This window comes from Schistocerca nitens, chromosome 6 (genome assembly GCF_023898315.1).
Source record: "Schistocerca nitens isolate TAMUIC-IGC-003100 chromosome 6, iqSchNite1.1, whole genome shotgun sequence".
NCBI classification, from domain to species: domain Eukaryota; kingdom Metazoa; phylum Arthropoda; class Insecta; order Orthoptera; family Acrididae; genus Schistocerca; species Schistocerca nitens.
The window spans coordinates 576,339,700-576,355,120 of NC_064619.1; the positions used below are offsets into that span (position 1 = coordinate 576,339,700).

The following is a 15,421-nucleotide window of genomic DNA, read 5'->3' on the forward strand; positions in this document are numbered from 1 at the left end:
AGTAGCAGAATCTTTGCAACATGTGAATTACGAAGCGTAAAAGAAAAAGGAGCAAAATTTCTTTATACAAGTAGTGCAAGCTGTCCTGTAGATTAAGCCAGTCGAACAAAGTCACCCCTCAAAAAAAGGTGAACTTATATTTACATAACATCAAATATTGTAGTACATACTTATAGTAAACTAATAATAAAGTATCAGAACCTAATAAAAACCTGAATGTTAGAAAAAGAAAAGTTGGAAGTGTCAAGACGCGAACCACCGCCACAACGAACAAATCGCTCCAAGACAGTGACGCTACCCATTACGCTTTCTTTTTAATCTCATTTTGTTCGTTTTAGTTCGTTGCAGCTGCTCGGGGCGGACGTCGCAAGACATCCGTTTCAGTTCGTCGTTTATGCATTAACTCAGTTTTTTTATTACAGAGGGCTGCTAACCCTCCGACCGAACACATTTTTCATTTTGTTCGTTGTTGATCGTTGTATTTGGTCATTGCGGACGTCACATGACATCCGGTCAAGTTCGTTTGTTGCTCCTTCCACTCAGTTTTTTTATTACAGAGGCCAGCCAGCCTTCTGACCGAACACGCTGAGATACCGTGCCGGCGTGCTAAACCAACTACACACCCACACACACATACCATCTGATCATGTTGTGTTGGCGTTTGCTGAAACCCTAATCGTAGATATGTTACTAATTGAAATTTAATTATAACAAATTGTACCAAGAACAATGCGTTTTGGGGGTATCTTTAGTGTGTCGCTGCCTTCAAATAGCCTACTCTCATAATACGCAAGTTACAATAATTCTTTTGCCCGAATATGATGTTTCTCATTATTTTATTGGAACGAATCACACAGTTAACAACGGGTTTTCCAGTGATTCTCAATTTGCAGGTGCTCAGAAACGGCATATACAGCGTGTTACAAAAAGGTACGGCCAAACTTTCAGGAAACATTCCTCACACACAAATAAAAAAAAGATGTTATGTGGACATGTGTCCGGAAACGCTTAATTTCCATGTTAGAGCTCATTTTAGTTTCGTCAGTATGTTCTTCCACCTACGCTCAGTGGAGCACGTTATCATGATTTCATGCGGGATACTCTACCTGCGCTGCTGGAACATGTGCCTTTACAAGTACGACACAACATGTGATTCATGCACGATGGAGCTCCTGCACATTTCAGTCGAAGTGTTCGTCCGCTTCTCAAGAACAGATTCGGTGACCGATGGATTGGTAGAGGCGGACCAATTCCATGGCCTCCACGCTCTCCTCACCTCAACCCTCTTGACTTTCATTTATGGGGGCATTTGAAAGCTCTTGTCTACGCAACCCCGGTACCAAATGTAGAGACTCTTCGTGCTCGTATTGTGGACGGCTGTGATACAATACGCCATTCTCCAGGGCTGCATCAGCGCACCAGGGATTCCATGCGACGGAGAGTGGATGCATGTATTCTCGCTAACGGAGGACATTTTGAACATTTCCTGTAACAAAGTGTTTGAAGTCACGCTGGTACGTTCTGTTGCTGTGTGTTTCCATTCCATGATTAATGTGATTTGAAGAGAAGTAATAAAATGAGCTCTAGCATGGAAAGTAAGCGTTTCCGGACACATGTCCACATAACATATTTTCTTTCTTTTGTGTGTGAGGAATGTTTCCTGAAAGTTGGGCCGTACCTTTTTGTATCACCCTGTATACATATAGGCTTGAAATGAATGCCAATATGGCGCCTCAGAACTCTGTACTGAAGGGAGACGGCGTGCGTGTGACGTAGGTGGTGTTGTGCCATCTCATTGGTCAACGCTCAGACGCACGCTCAGAGTATATGACATGCCAGATATTGCTCTGCACGTTCGGAAAGACTCCCGAACGTGCTATACCACGCTATGACGTCAGAAACTCGGCACGCTCAACGCTCAACGTTCGGTTGCACGGTCCGTGTGACGACGGCTGAACGCTGGCCGTGTTTCAGGGCTGGGCTTCGGGCTGATCTACCTGCCGGCGATCGTGAGCGTGACGTGCTACTTCGAGAAGTACCGGTCGCTGGCGACGGGCATCGCGGTGTGCGGCTCGGGGCTGGGCACGTTCCTGTTCGCGCCGCTCACGGACGCCCTGCTGACGCACCTGGCGTGGCGCGGCGCGCTGCTCGCCATCGCCGGCTTCGTCCTCTCGTGCGTCCTCTTCGGCGCGCTCTTCCGGCCCCTGCAGAGCTCCGAGCCGGCCGCCGAGGACGTGCCCATACAGCAGGTAGGCGGCGCCCGCCCAGTACCACTGCACCAGGAGCGTCTGAAAAGTCCCTACACACACTGTCCCAAACCTTTCTTTCTTTCCTTTCTTTTGCTACTGCCTTTATCCCGCATTGTGCGCAGAGTCGGCAGGGTTAAGTACGGATTTGGCATGGTTAATTTTAAAGGGGTGGTCGGATGCCCTTCCTGCCGCCACCCCATACCCCCCGGGACGGAATTAGTGTAGCCCAGCTGTCTGCGTCTAGTGTAAATCGTGAGACAGTGTGAATGTGTTACAAGTACACAAGCGGCAAGACGCAGTCAATACCTTCGCTGCGCAGTGCCGATGGTACTGTTACCGACGACTGTGCCGCTAAAGTGGAGTTATTGAACGCAGTTTTCCGAAATTCCTTCACCAGGGAAGACGAATGGAATATTCCAGAATTTGAAGCACGAACAGCTGCCAGCATGAGTTTCTTAGAAGTAGATACCTTAGGGGTTGCGAAGCAATTCAAATCACTTGATACGGGCAAGTCTTCAGGTCCAGATTGTATACCGGTTAGATTCCTTTCAGATTACGCTGATACAATGGCTCCCTACTTAGCAATCATATACAACTGCTCGCTGTAACACCTCCGTTTATTTATCCCGACCTGATCTGATCGAATAGCAGCCCAATAATTATTATTAATGTGACCGTGTACCTAATGGGGCTGGCAATCGGAATTGACTGCTACGGAAGTTGTTACTTTCCAGTTCGTCCTTCTCGATACTGTAATAATGAAATGTCTGGTAACAAGAAAAACACCAACACAGTTTCACTAATTACGAATCTATATTCGTCTCAAAAAACACAAAAAGGAGGAGACAGCCACTGCCTTCGTCATACATATCTAATTACGGCTAATCTCAGCACAGGCTTCTTCATTTTCCATTATCCTCACACGCTGATCCATCACTGCATCCAACACTGCAATCCAACACTGCAATCCAAAGTGATGCCGGCGCGGTAGACGCGAAACCAAAATATCGGCACTCGAAATGTCACTGACCACTTCCGTAATGATACTTCTTCACTTTTCCGGTATTATTTCTAGTACAAAGGGATCTAACCACGGCGATGGCGACTCCCATCTCCGTTAAAGCCTTACATTACAACAACTGCCTCCACACACCTCTGCCCGCAACCTGGCACTCGCTCAACTCCACACTCGCTCTCGCAACACGACACAATCGATTGTTCGCCCTATCGACCTGTGCCAAGTGCAAATATATAGTAAGGGCCTACAGACCCCTTACATCGCTCACCGATAGATCTGTACCTACAGATTGGAAAATTGCGCAGGTCGCACCAGTGTTTAAGAAGGGTAGTAGGAGTAATCCATCGAACTACAGACCTATATCATTGACGTCGGTTTACAGTAGGGTTTTGGAGCATATACTGTATTCAAACATTATGAATCACCTGGAAGGGAACGATCTATTCATACGTAATCAGCATGGTTCCAGAAAACATCGTTCTTGTGCAACACAGCTAGCTCTTTATTCGCACGAAGTAATGGCCGCTATCGACAGGGGATCTCAAGTTGATTCCGTATTTCTAGATTTCCGGAAAGCTTTTGACACCGTTCCTCACAAGAGACTTCAAATCAAGCTGCGGGCCTATGGGGTATCGTCTCAGTTGTGCGACTGGATTCGTGATTTCCTGTCAGGAAGGTCGCAGTTCGTAGTAATAGACGGCAAATCATCGAGTAAAACTGAAGTGATATCGGGTGTTCCCCAGGGAAGCGTCCTGGGACCTCTGCTGTTCCTGATCTATATAAATGACCTGGGTGACAATCTGAGCAGTTCTCTTAGGTTGTTCGCAGATGATGCTGTAATTTACCGTCTAGTAAGGTCATCCGAAGACCAGTATCAGTTGCAAAGCGATTTAGAAAAGATTGCTGTATGGTGTTGCAGGTGGCAGTTGACGCTAAATAACGAAAATTGCGAGGTGATCCACATGAGTTCCAAAAGAAATCCGTTGGAATTCGATTACTCGATAAATAGTACAATTCTCAAGGCTGTCAATTCAACTAAGTACCTGGGTGTTAAAATTACGAACAACTTCAGTTGGAAAGACCACAAAGATAATATTGTGGGGAAGGCGAGCCAAAGGTTGCGTTTCATGGGCAGGTTACTTAGAAAATGCAACAAGTCCACTAAAGAGACAGCTTACACTACACTCGTTCGTCCTCTGTTAGAATATTGCTGCGCGGTGTGGGATGCTTACCAGGTGGGATTGACGGAGGACATCGAAAGGGTGCAAAAAAGGACAGCTCGTTTTGTATTATCACGTAGTAGGAGAGAGAGTGTGGAAGATATGATACGCGAATTGGGATGGAAGTCATTACAGCAAAGACGTTTTTCGTCGCGGCGAGATCTATTTACGAAATTTCAGTCACCAACTTTCTCTTCCGAATGCGAAAATATTTTGTTGAGCCCAACCTACATAGGTAGGAATGCTCATCAAAATAGAATAAGAGAAATCAGAGCTCGAACAGAAAGGTTTAGGTGTTCGTTTTTCCCGCACGATGTTCGGGAGTGGAATGGTAGAGAGATAGTATGATTGTGGTTCGATGAACCCTCTGCCAAGCACTTAAATGTGAATGGTAGAGTAATCATGTAGATGTAGATGTAGAAGTGTCTGCGAGTCGTGTAACTGAGGCGGGATGTGGGGCCCAGCCTGGCATTTACCTAGGAGGATGTGGAAAACCGCCTAAAAACCACATCCAGGTTGGCCGGCACACCGGCCGTCGTCGTTTATCCGCCGGGCGGATTCGATCCGGGGCCGGCGCGCCTACCCGGCTATCCTGGCTATCCTGGCGGGTTACACTGCCCCAAACCTGTAAGACTAAAATTATACAGACAGTAGAGGATCCTAAGCTGAGATTTTTCTTGTCGGTTTGATGCATAAATTCGTAGCGTTTTTCCGTACGTTTAATAAACACAACAGATACGCATAACGGTGACTCAAGGAGGACTATCGGTATTTTTAAAAATATCTGGAATCCGATGTATCGATTATTCGGATAATCTACAAATTACAGAGCGCAGCATTCAGCCGTCCTTTTTTTGCAAGTTGTATTACGCAAATCCGGATTTCGGCTAGTGCCTACCCATTACCAAAGCACTATTTTCTGATCTCGATGCATGTTACTTCTCTGTTGTTCTGGCGTCAGTCACAGTTCTTTAAGTATCAAAGAACTGTCACTGACGCCCGAATAACAGGAAACTACGAGGGTAATCCCAAAAGTAAGGTCTCCTATTTTTTTGTAGGTACACTACTTGCCATTAAAATTGCTGCACCAAGAAGAAAAGCAGATGATAAACGGGTATTCATTGGACAAATATATTATACTAGAACTGACATGTAATTACATTTTCACGCAATGTGGGTGCATAGATCCTGAGAAATCAGTACCCAGAACAACCACCTCTGGCCGTAGTAACGGCACTGATACGCTTGGGCATTGAGTCAAAGAGAGCTTGGATGGTGTGCACAGGTACAGCTGCCCATGCAGTTTCAACACGATTCCACAGTTCATCAAGAGTAGTGACTGGGGTATTGTGACGAGCAAGTTGCTCGGCCATCGTTGACCAGACGTTTTCAATTGGTCAGAGATCTGGGGAATGTGCTGGCCAGGGCAGCAGTCGAACATTTTCTGTATCCAGAAAGGCCCGTACAGGACCTGCAACATGCGGCCGTACATTATCCTGCTGAAATGTAGGGTTTCGCAGGGATCGAATGAAGGGTAGAGCCACGGTTCGTACACACATGAAATGTAACGTCCACTGTTCAAAGTACCGTCAACGCGAACAAGAGGTGACCGAGACGTGTAACCAATGGCACCCCATACCATGACGCCGGGTGATACGCCAGTATGGCGATGACGAATACACGCTTCCAATGTGCGTTCACTGCGATGTCGCCAAACACGGATGCGACCATCATGATGCTGTAAACAGAACCTGGATTCATCCGAAAAAATGACGTTTTACCATTCGTGCACCCAGGTTCGTCGTTGAGTACACCATCGAAGGCGCTCCTGTCTGTGATGCAGCGTCAAGGGTAACCGCAGCCATGGTCTCCGCGCTGATAGTCCATGCTGCTGCAAACGTCGTCGAACTGTTCGTGCAGATAGTTGTTGTCTTGCAAACGTCCTCATCGTGGCTGCACGATCCGTTACAGCCATGCGGATAAGATGCCTGTCATCTCGACTGCTAGTGATACGAGGCCGTTGGGATCCAGCACGGCGTTCCGTATGACCGTCCAGAACCCACTGATTCCATGTTCTGCTAACAGTCATTGGATCTCGACCAACGCGAGCAGCTATGTCGCGATACGATAAACCGCAGTCGCGATAGGCTACAATCCGACCTTTATCAAAGTCGGAAACGTGATGGTACGGATTTCTCCTCGTTTCACGAGGCATCACAACAACGTTTCACCAGGCAACGCCGGCCAAGTGCTGTTTGTGTATGAGAAATCGGTTGGATACTTTCCTCATGTCAGCACGTTGTAGGTGTCGCCACCGGCGCCAACCTTGTGTGAATGCCCTGAAAAGCTAATCATTTGCATATCACAGCATCTACTTCCTGTCGGTTAAATTTCGCGTCTGTAGCACGTCTTCTTCGTGGTGTAGCAATTTTAAGGGCCATTAGTGTACATAGGCCTGTTTATTTCTAGAATGGTTCACATCAGTTTACAGCTTGAACATTTAGCTATTTTTCGACATAATCACCACTTCTGTGGATGCGTTTCTGTAGACGCTGTGGCAGTTTTTGTATGCCCATGTCATACCAGCTCGCCGCCATGGTGTTCAGAAAATTATGAACCTCTTCTTTCACGTCCTCGTCGGAGCTGAATCGCTGGGACCACAATTAACGCTGACAGGTACTGTGAGACTCTGAAAAAACTCAAACGGGCAATTCAGAACCGGAGAAGCGGAATGTTGAGCAAGGGCGTACACATTCTCCATGACAACGCTCGCCCACACATCGCTCGGCAAACCGTTGCTCTCCTGCAACAGTTTCAGTGGAACATAATCACCCACCCACCCTATAGTCCTGACTTGGCGCCCAGTGACTATCACCTGTTCCCTAGGTTAAAAGAACATTTGGCCGGAAAGCGATTCATCTCCTACGATGATGTGAAAGAAGAGGTTCATAACTTTCTGAACAGCATGGCGGAGAGCTGGTATGACATGGGCATACAAAAACTGCCACAGCTTCTACAGAATGCATCGACAGAAATGGTGATTATGTCAAAAAATAGCCAAATGTTCAAGCTGTAAACTGATGTAAACCATTGTAGAAATCAACAGGTCTATGTACTTATAAAAAAATAGGAGACCTTACTTTTGGGATTGCCCTCGTAACATGCATCGAGATTAGGAAATAGTGCTTTGATAATGGCTAGGCACTAGCCGAATTCTGGATTTGCGTAATAAAACCTGCAAAAAGACGGCTGATTGCTGCGCTCTATAATTTATAAATCACATCACAATCGCTGAGTGCACCCACTTGCCGAGTCTAAGGTAACCTGATGAATTCGAAAAATATCATATCGGCACCCGATATATCGAGAAAAGTATCGTAGTACCGACGGAAAAAATACCGAAATACCGGCCTATAATACACTCCTGGAAATGGAAAAAAGAACACATTGACACCGGTGTGTCAGACCCACCATACTTGCTCCGGACACTGCGAGAGGGCTGTACAAGCAATGATCACACGCACGGCACAGCGGACACACCAGGAACCGCGGTGTTGGCCGTCGAATGGCGCTAGCTGCGCAGCATTTGTGCACCGCCGCCGTCAGTGTCAGCCAGTTTGCCGTGGCATACGGAGCTCCATCGCAGTCTTTAACACTGGTAGCATGCCGCGACAGCGTGGACGTGAACCGTATGTGCAGTTGACGGACTTTGAGCGAGGGCGTACAGTGGGCATGCGGGAGGCCGGGTGGACGTACCGCCGAATTGCTCAACACGTGGGGCGTGAGGTCTCCACAGTACATCGATGTTGTCGCCAGTGGTCGGCGGAAGGTGCACGTGCCCGTCGACCTGGGACCGGACCGCAGCGACGCACGGATGCACGCCAAGACCGTAGGATCCTACGCAGTGCCGTAGGGGACCGCACCGCCACTTCCCAGCAAATTAGGGACACTGTTGCTCCTGGGGTATCGGCGAGGACCATTCGCAACCGTCTCCATGAAGCTGGGCTACGGTCCCGCACACCGTTAGGCCGTCTTCCGCTCACGCCCCAACATCGTGCAGCCCGCCTCCAGTGGTGTCGCGACAGGCGTGAATGGAGGGACGAATGGAGACGTGTCGTCTTCAGCGATGAGAGTCGCTTCTGCCTTGGTGCCAATGATGGTCGTATGCGTGTTTGGCGCCGTGCAGGTGAGCGCCACAATCAGGACTGCATACGACCGAGGCACACAGGGCCAACACCCGGCATCATGGTGTGGGGAGCGATCTCCTACACTGGCCGTACACCACTGGTGATCGTCGAGGGGACACTGAATAGTGCACGGTACATCCAAACCGTCATCGAACCCATCGTTCTACCATTCCTAGACCGGCAAGGGAACTTGCTGTTCCAACAGGACAATGCACGTCCGCATGTATCCCGTGCCACCCAACGTGCCCTAGAAGGTGTAAGTCAACTACCCTGGCCAGCAAGATCTCCGGATCTGTCCCCCATTGAGCACGTTTGGGACTGGATGAAGCGTCGTCTCACGCGGTCTGCACGTCCAGCACGAACGCTGGTCCAACTGAGGCGCCAGGTGGAAATGGCATGGCAAGCCGTTCCACAGGACTACATCCAGCATCTCTACGGTCGTCTCCATGGGAGAATAGCAGCCTGCATTGCTGCGAAAGGTGGATATACACTGTACTAGTGCCGACATTGTGCATGCTCTGTTGCCTGTGTCTATGTGCCTGTGGTTCTGTTAGTGTGATCATGTGATGTATCTGACCCCAGGAATGTGTCAATAAAGTTTCCCCTTCCTGGGACAATGAATTCACGGTGTTCTTATTTCAATTTCCAGGAGTGTAGTATCGGATGCACATTGTAAATATACCGCCGGTTTTAGAGCTGAACATTTAAGTACTGATTTATTATTAGATGTTCTGTACATCAACAAGCTAGCAGTCTGCCTATCCCCTCTACAGTAAGAATTGAAAGGAAAACGACGCACTTCCGCACTTGCCATTAACCACTTAGTTAACAATGATAAGGGCTCGTAAATCGAGCAATAGAGGATGTCCAATTGGCCCGTCGTCCGGTTTCGTCGCATATAGGATTTGTCTGGAACATTTCATATCGACTTCACTGTTTTTTTTTCTTTTTTTTTTCATTTCTGTCAGCGCCAGTGACCTAGCAGTTGTAGTGTCAAAATGGCGTGGTGAAGCTAAACGTTGCAGCTTCTGTTGGAAGCGCCGAGAGTCCCCGCTACGTCAGCATTGCCTCTCACACATCTCCATCCACCGCAGAACCGATCGTGTCATTTAGATTTTTGTTCGCCATTTTCTGGAGCTATTTTTGAACAATGTCGATGTCAAGAAATAGCACATTATTTTTTAACGCAACTGGTGCGCTATTTCTTCGCATCGGAAATCTTGTACTTTCATTCACGGTGCAACTTCCCCCCCCCCCCCCCCCCTCCGTCCTCAGTGTAATCGAACTTCTTCTTTTGTGCCGCCTGGACGTGATGGAAGCTCAAAAAGTAGCAAGACTTCTACACACACTGAAAGTAAAATTATGTTCTGCTACAATTTCGAAAGATCAGCTTCAAAAATTGTGAAAAGAAATAATTTATAAAATAAAAATATCGGCGTTCGATATTACCACTATGATTTCGATATTCCGGCGGTTGAAATGCGGCCGATATATATTGGTAGTCTTTGGAAAGGACATCGATATATCGATATTTTATCAAAAGCCCTAGACTCAAGTCACCAGTAACATATTCTGCCAAAGATGGAGTAATTACCGATTCCGCGACTGTAGAAACCATGTGGTTTCGATGCGAAGAACTCTTCGAGCCATGCTCGGAGCGCATTTTTATCCGGAGAGGAAGTTCCTTGACGGTTGGTTGATAGAGAGCGGCCGGCCGTGGTGGCCTTGCCGTTCTAGGCACTTCAGTCCGGAACCGCGTGACTGCTACGGTCGCAAGTTCGAATCCTGCCTCGGGCATGATGTGTGTGACGTCCTTAGGTTAGTTAGGTTAAAGTAGTTCTAAGTTCTAGGGGACTGATGACCTCAGATGTTGAGTCCCATAGTGCTCAGAGCCATTTTTGATAGAGAGCGGAAAAGGTGAAAATATGAGGGCGCAAGATCAGGTGAATAAGGTGTGTGCGCAATGACTTCCCAACTCAACTCCTGTATAGTGTTTCTTGTCAGTGTAGCAGAATGCGGGCGTGTGTTATCGCGGAGTACCATCACTTCACGCAGTCTTCCTGGTCGTTGTTCTTGGACTGCCGTCTGCAAGACGTCTCAGTTGCTGACAATAAATGTCAATAGTGATGGTTACACCTCGGGGAAGCAATTCGTAGTACACCACACCGTCGCTGTTGCACCAGATGCATAACAGTATCATTTGTGGATGAGCGCAGCTCTTTGTACGGGGAGCTGCTTCTTTGCTTGGGCTCAACCATTCCTTTCTTTTCCTTGTTTTAGCATACAGACACCATCTATGGCGACCAGTACCGATACAGGATAGGAATGGTCGGTATTGTTCACGAGCCAGTTGGTGACTAACAAGCAGAGTGAGTGTGATTTTGGCTTAGAGCATGCGCTACCAATACACCCGAGTTTTGAACCTTCCCCACTGCATGTAAATGTCGCACAGTGGTGGAATGACCACAGTTCATCACACATTTGCCAATTCTCGAGTGCACTGACGTGGATCATTGTGAATTAATTCGTTTAAAGGTGTTCATCAAATCACGAAAATTTTCCTGAACTTTGAGTGTCACTAATGTCAAAACGATTCTCCTTATAACGAGAACGCAATTTTGTTGACGTGCTGTGTCCCGTGGCATTATCCCCATACACAGCGCAAATGTTTCTGGCAGCCCCTGCTGCTGTCACCCCTCTATGGAACTCAAACGGAAGAATATGTCGGCAATTTACCGACTTCTCCACTTGGCACACCATTTTCTGGCGTCCACTTCTCCACTCACTATCTCGAAATGACAAAATGACAATAAGTAAATTCAGATAACAGCGAACTACAAATAAAAAATGACAACTGATAAATAAACCCATAGCAACCCGAGTACCAACATGTAAAACAAAAGCGCAACGAACTTATGCACCAACCTAATATTATCCGTGATCTATTGAAGTTCGGGAATAAAGCCGCATAAACAGAATTTCTTCTGTTCCTAATATTTCAGCCGTATACCTTTCGGCTATCTTCGGAGTGAGCCGATGGACTGAAGCTACAGAACTCGTTCCGTCGTTTTAAACCACAGACACACAACCGTTGATTGACCGAAAAGGGTCTGCATAAACTAAATCTGTAGTTACGCGGTCGATCCATGCTGGGATATTGATGTATCATCATTAGCTGAACTGTAGCGACATCTTTGTGGATTCGTTATCAGATACAGTGGTTTCAGCCTCGACAAATCATGAAATATGGTGCTTTCTTTCGTAAACTCGCAAAGACGTCGCTACAGTGCAGCTAGTACTGATTATCGATTTTCCATTATGTTCTACTGCGCAGCCACAGATTTAATTTATGCATACTGCTTGCCTCCTGACAACGCATCTAACGTTTGTCTAACTGTGCTTTAAAACGACGGAACGCGTTCTGTAGCTTCCGACTGTCAGCTCATTTTGAAGATGGTCGATGGCTGTACGGTTGGAATATTAGAAAAAGAAGAAACAGAGTTTATGCAGCTGTATTCCCGAAATTTAATGGATCAATTATTACGCCGCGGAAACATGGAGATGAAGTTTTTTACCTTTGTACCAAGAAGTTCCAGCCTTTTGGATTTTCTGCCTGCCCAACTGTGCAATTGTGAATTTTTCTGCCTAAAATGACACCACACTACACCAACAACCATTACTGTCACCTGCGCTCAACAGATATACCTGAGACACAACTCTCACGTACCGGAAGGAAAAGACTGATTGTGCGTGAAAAAAAAAAAGCAACCCTCTCAAATTAGGTTGCTGAACCTACCCCTTCAGGCCCCCAAGCCAACAAAATTACACGACTTATCTTTTGTTTCTGTTGCATTTTTCTGCAACACCGATCTACCCAAATAATTAGAACAAGTACATGAATATTTGTTTATTGCAACATCTATACAATCTGTCCAGCCTCAGTTCCATAAACGACCAGTCACTTCCAGGAGTAAACAACTGTCCAGAGACAAAGTCGGTTACCGCGCCGCTGCCCAGGATGTAGTGGTTCTCATCCTCATGGGCATTTTGTTTTTGTGGACGGCAGATTCCGGCAGATTGCAGCTCTGCTCCGTCTGTTGCTAATGTGAGTTCCGATCTGTGTATCAGATGCTATCTGACCGAGTACTGGTGAAGACAGACTCATGGCTGCCAATTACGAACTGCTGGTTGTCGAGGGATCCAGAACACCTTGCTCCGCCGATAGTGAACTTTGCTGATCTGTGCCGATGACCTCTGCCAGTGAAATGTCGCTGACTTGCTGGGTTGCGAGCTATCGAACCACATGGATTACTATACTGATTCCATGGGAATGACGAGGCATGGTGAAATAGTGCGGTCGCCACTGGCGGCATGTTCAGACAACCCCCAGAGTCCTCATCACTATTGACGTCTCCTCGATACTGACAAGCCACTACGTGACAAGAGCGGATTACCCATTAGGGGTAGCGATGTGTGATGCAACAGTTTGCCTCATTTCTTCTCTTCGTAAGGTTATTTCATAGTCGGCCGTTGTGGCCTAGCGGTTATAGGCGCTTCAGTCCGGAACCGCGCGACCGCTACGGTCGCAGGTTCGAACCCTGCCTGGGGCATGGATGTGCGTGATGCCCTTAGGTTAGTTAGGTTTAAGTAGTTCTAAGTTCTAGGAGACTGATTACCTCAGATGTTAAGTCCCATAGTGCTCAGAGCCATTTGAACCGTTAAGTTATTTCATAAAGTGTTGGGTGAGGACTATCCAGAAATTTATCATCAGCAATACGAGGGCTAGCCATAAAGATTTAATTCTGACATTGAAATAATTGAGACTATGAAGCTTGGTATTAGACCTTATATATATATATATATATTTTTTTCAATACAACAAGTTATTTGGAAGGGTGAACGACTTCCCAGATTCAATGGTTGCAGAGGTCTCCATCTTGATTGTTCAGGAAGCGTCCCAACTCAAAAACCACCTCATCATCATTCAGGAAATGCCCGTCATACAATGGTTTCTTCATCTGGGGAAAGAGGAAGAAGTCATTAGGTGCCGTTCCAGGCAAATACGGGGGACGGGTTGGGGAAGCAAAATTTAATAGCCGAGACAAGGAGTATGTAAGAACGTGTGTCTGGTGCAGAATGTGCTGATCATAACTGCTGAGCAAAAACATCACTTTGGAAAGCTTCCATCGATACTCATCCTGATATCCACCCTAACTTGTCAGGAGATTTAGGCAGTATTCTCCTGTGACCGCTCATCACTTACGACCTAATCTGTTAGCACCACAAATGATTCAAATGGCTCTGAGCACTATGGGACTTAACATCCGAGGTCATCAGTCCCATAGAACTTAGAACTACTTAAACCTAACTAACCTAAGGACATCACACACATCCATGCCCGAGGCAGGATTCGAACCTGCGACCGTAGCGGTTGCGCGGTTCCAGACTGAAGCTCCTAGAACCGCTAGGCCACACTGGCCGTTTTAGTACCACATTACGGCAATTGTGCCCTGTGGTAGCTGAGCCTTCACGTTTCTCGGCGACAGTGAATCTGCATGTCCAATTGCTTGCTTTGCTCGATGGTTTCGGGGCCACAGTGGAACCCAGCACTATGCACTTTGAACTGATTAGACAACAAATTCACGTAGATTGGCCTGACACAGTGGCATCAGTTCTCTGTTTCCTCAGTTCGGCGAGCTTTTTGAGTGGTGGAAGCTGTCACGGAATCAAGTGGTCGACGACATTTGTTGTGTTAAAATGTCGTGTAAGATGTTGAGAACGAATCCAGACTGATCTTCAATTTATCGACTTCGCCTAGGTTGTGATGCATCGGTCTTAGAGCACCAGGGTGTCCATTTCGCTTGCGAGTCGTGGTTCTCCACAGAGAGATGGTGGTGCCACTTGGTTTTCGTCATTCTCACTTGTCTGACCGCGCTGAAAGTATTTGAATCATCTAATCATAGTGTGATATGATGGTGCATATATGTCCTACACTTCTTCCAGCTCAGCGTGGATTGTTGCAGCGTTGTTTCCTTTCAAGTAGAGAAAACAAACTACTGCGCGGTACTCTAGATCATCAATGGGCTCTATCATTCTTTTTAGACTCCTCTAGCGACGTGCCACTCTACTCTGTCGTGGGGATCTTAATGTATACCAGAACAGCATAAAAGCTGCATCGGGTTGTGATGTTGTTGCTAACTGGCTAACGTTCATAGCATCAGAAGAAAGGTAGCTTGGTCACTGAAGCATGAGCTGATAGATCTCTCTGTGGCCAGAGAGTAGTGAAGCTACATGACAGCAGCCATTCTAGAAAACGAAGTAAAGCAGGAGGTTGTCACATTTTCAAGTGGCACTTTCACTGTAGTTTTCGAAAGTATTGGTGTTTATTCTTACTCCGCTACTGAGATCCCGGCAACTTCATTCTCGCGACTTAATATGAGTTTTGTGGACATAGTTAATTCTACACAAGTAAAACACTGTATTTCTGCTTTTAAGTGATAGTGCTTGTTGGGTTAGGTGGGTCAGTCAGTAAAGGCTGGAATACTAAAGTTATGAGGTTAAAGTCAAGGTCGGTCATACGATTTCCTTTCATTCATCACTTGTTTCACCTGTACCAACAATTTGCTAACTTGAACAAGGCCAAGCTGCTCCAGGGTGTGCAGTCCACATTAAACTGATAAGTCAGTTCCTAATGTTATGATAGTACCCCCAGTTAGTCCTACTTGGCATAGGTTCCACATAGGTCAG

General features: G+C 46.8%; 1 protein-coding gene across 1 annotated transcript in view; it reads left to right on the forward strand.

The window, feature by feature from the left end:
• Positions 1 to 15,421, forward strand: part of LOC126263482 (monocarboxylate transporter 12) — a 748,493-nt gene that overhangs the window by 653,859 nt on the left and 79,213 nt on the right. The window contains exon 4 of the mRNA XM_049960574.1: positions 1,975 to 2,249. Coding sequence (XP_049816531.1) covers positions 1,975 to 2,249 — 275 coding nt within the window. The remainder of the gene's footprint in view (positions 1 to 1,974; positions 2,250 to 15,421) is intronic.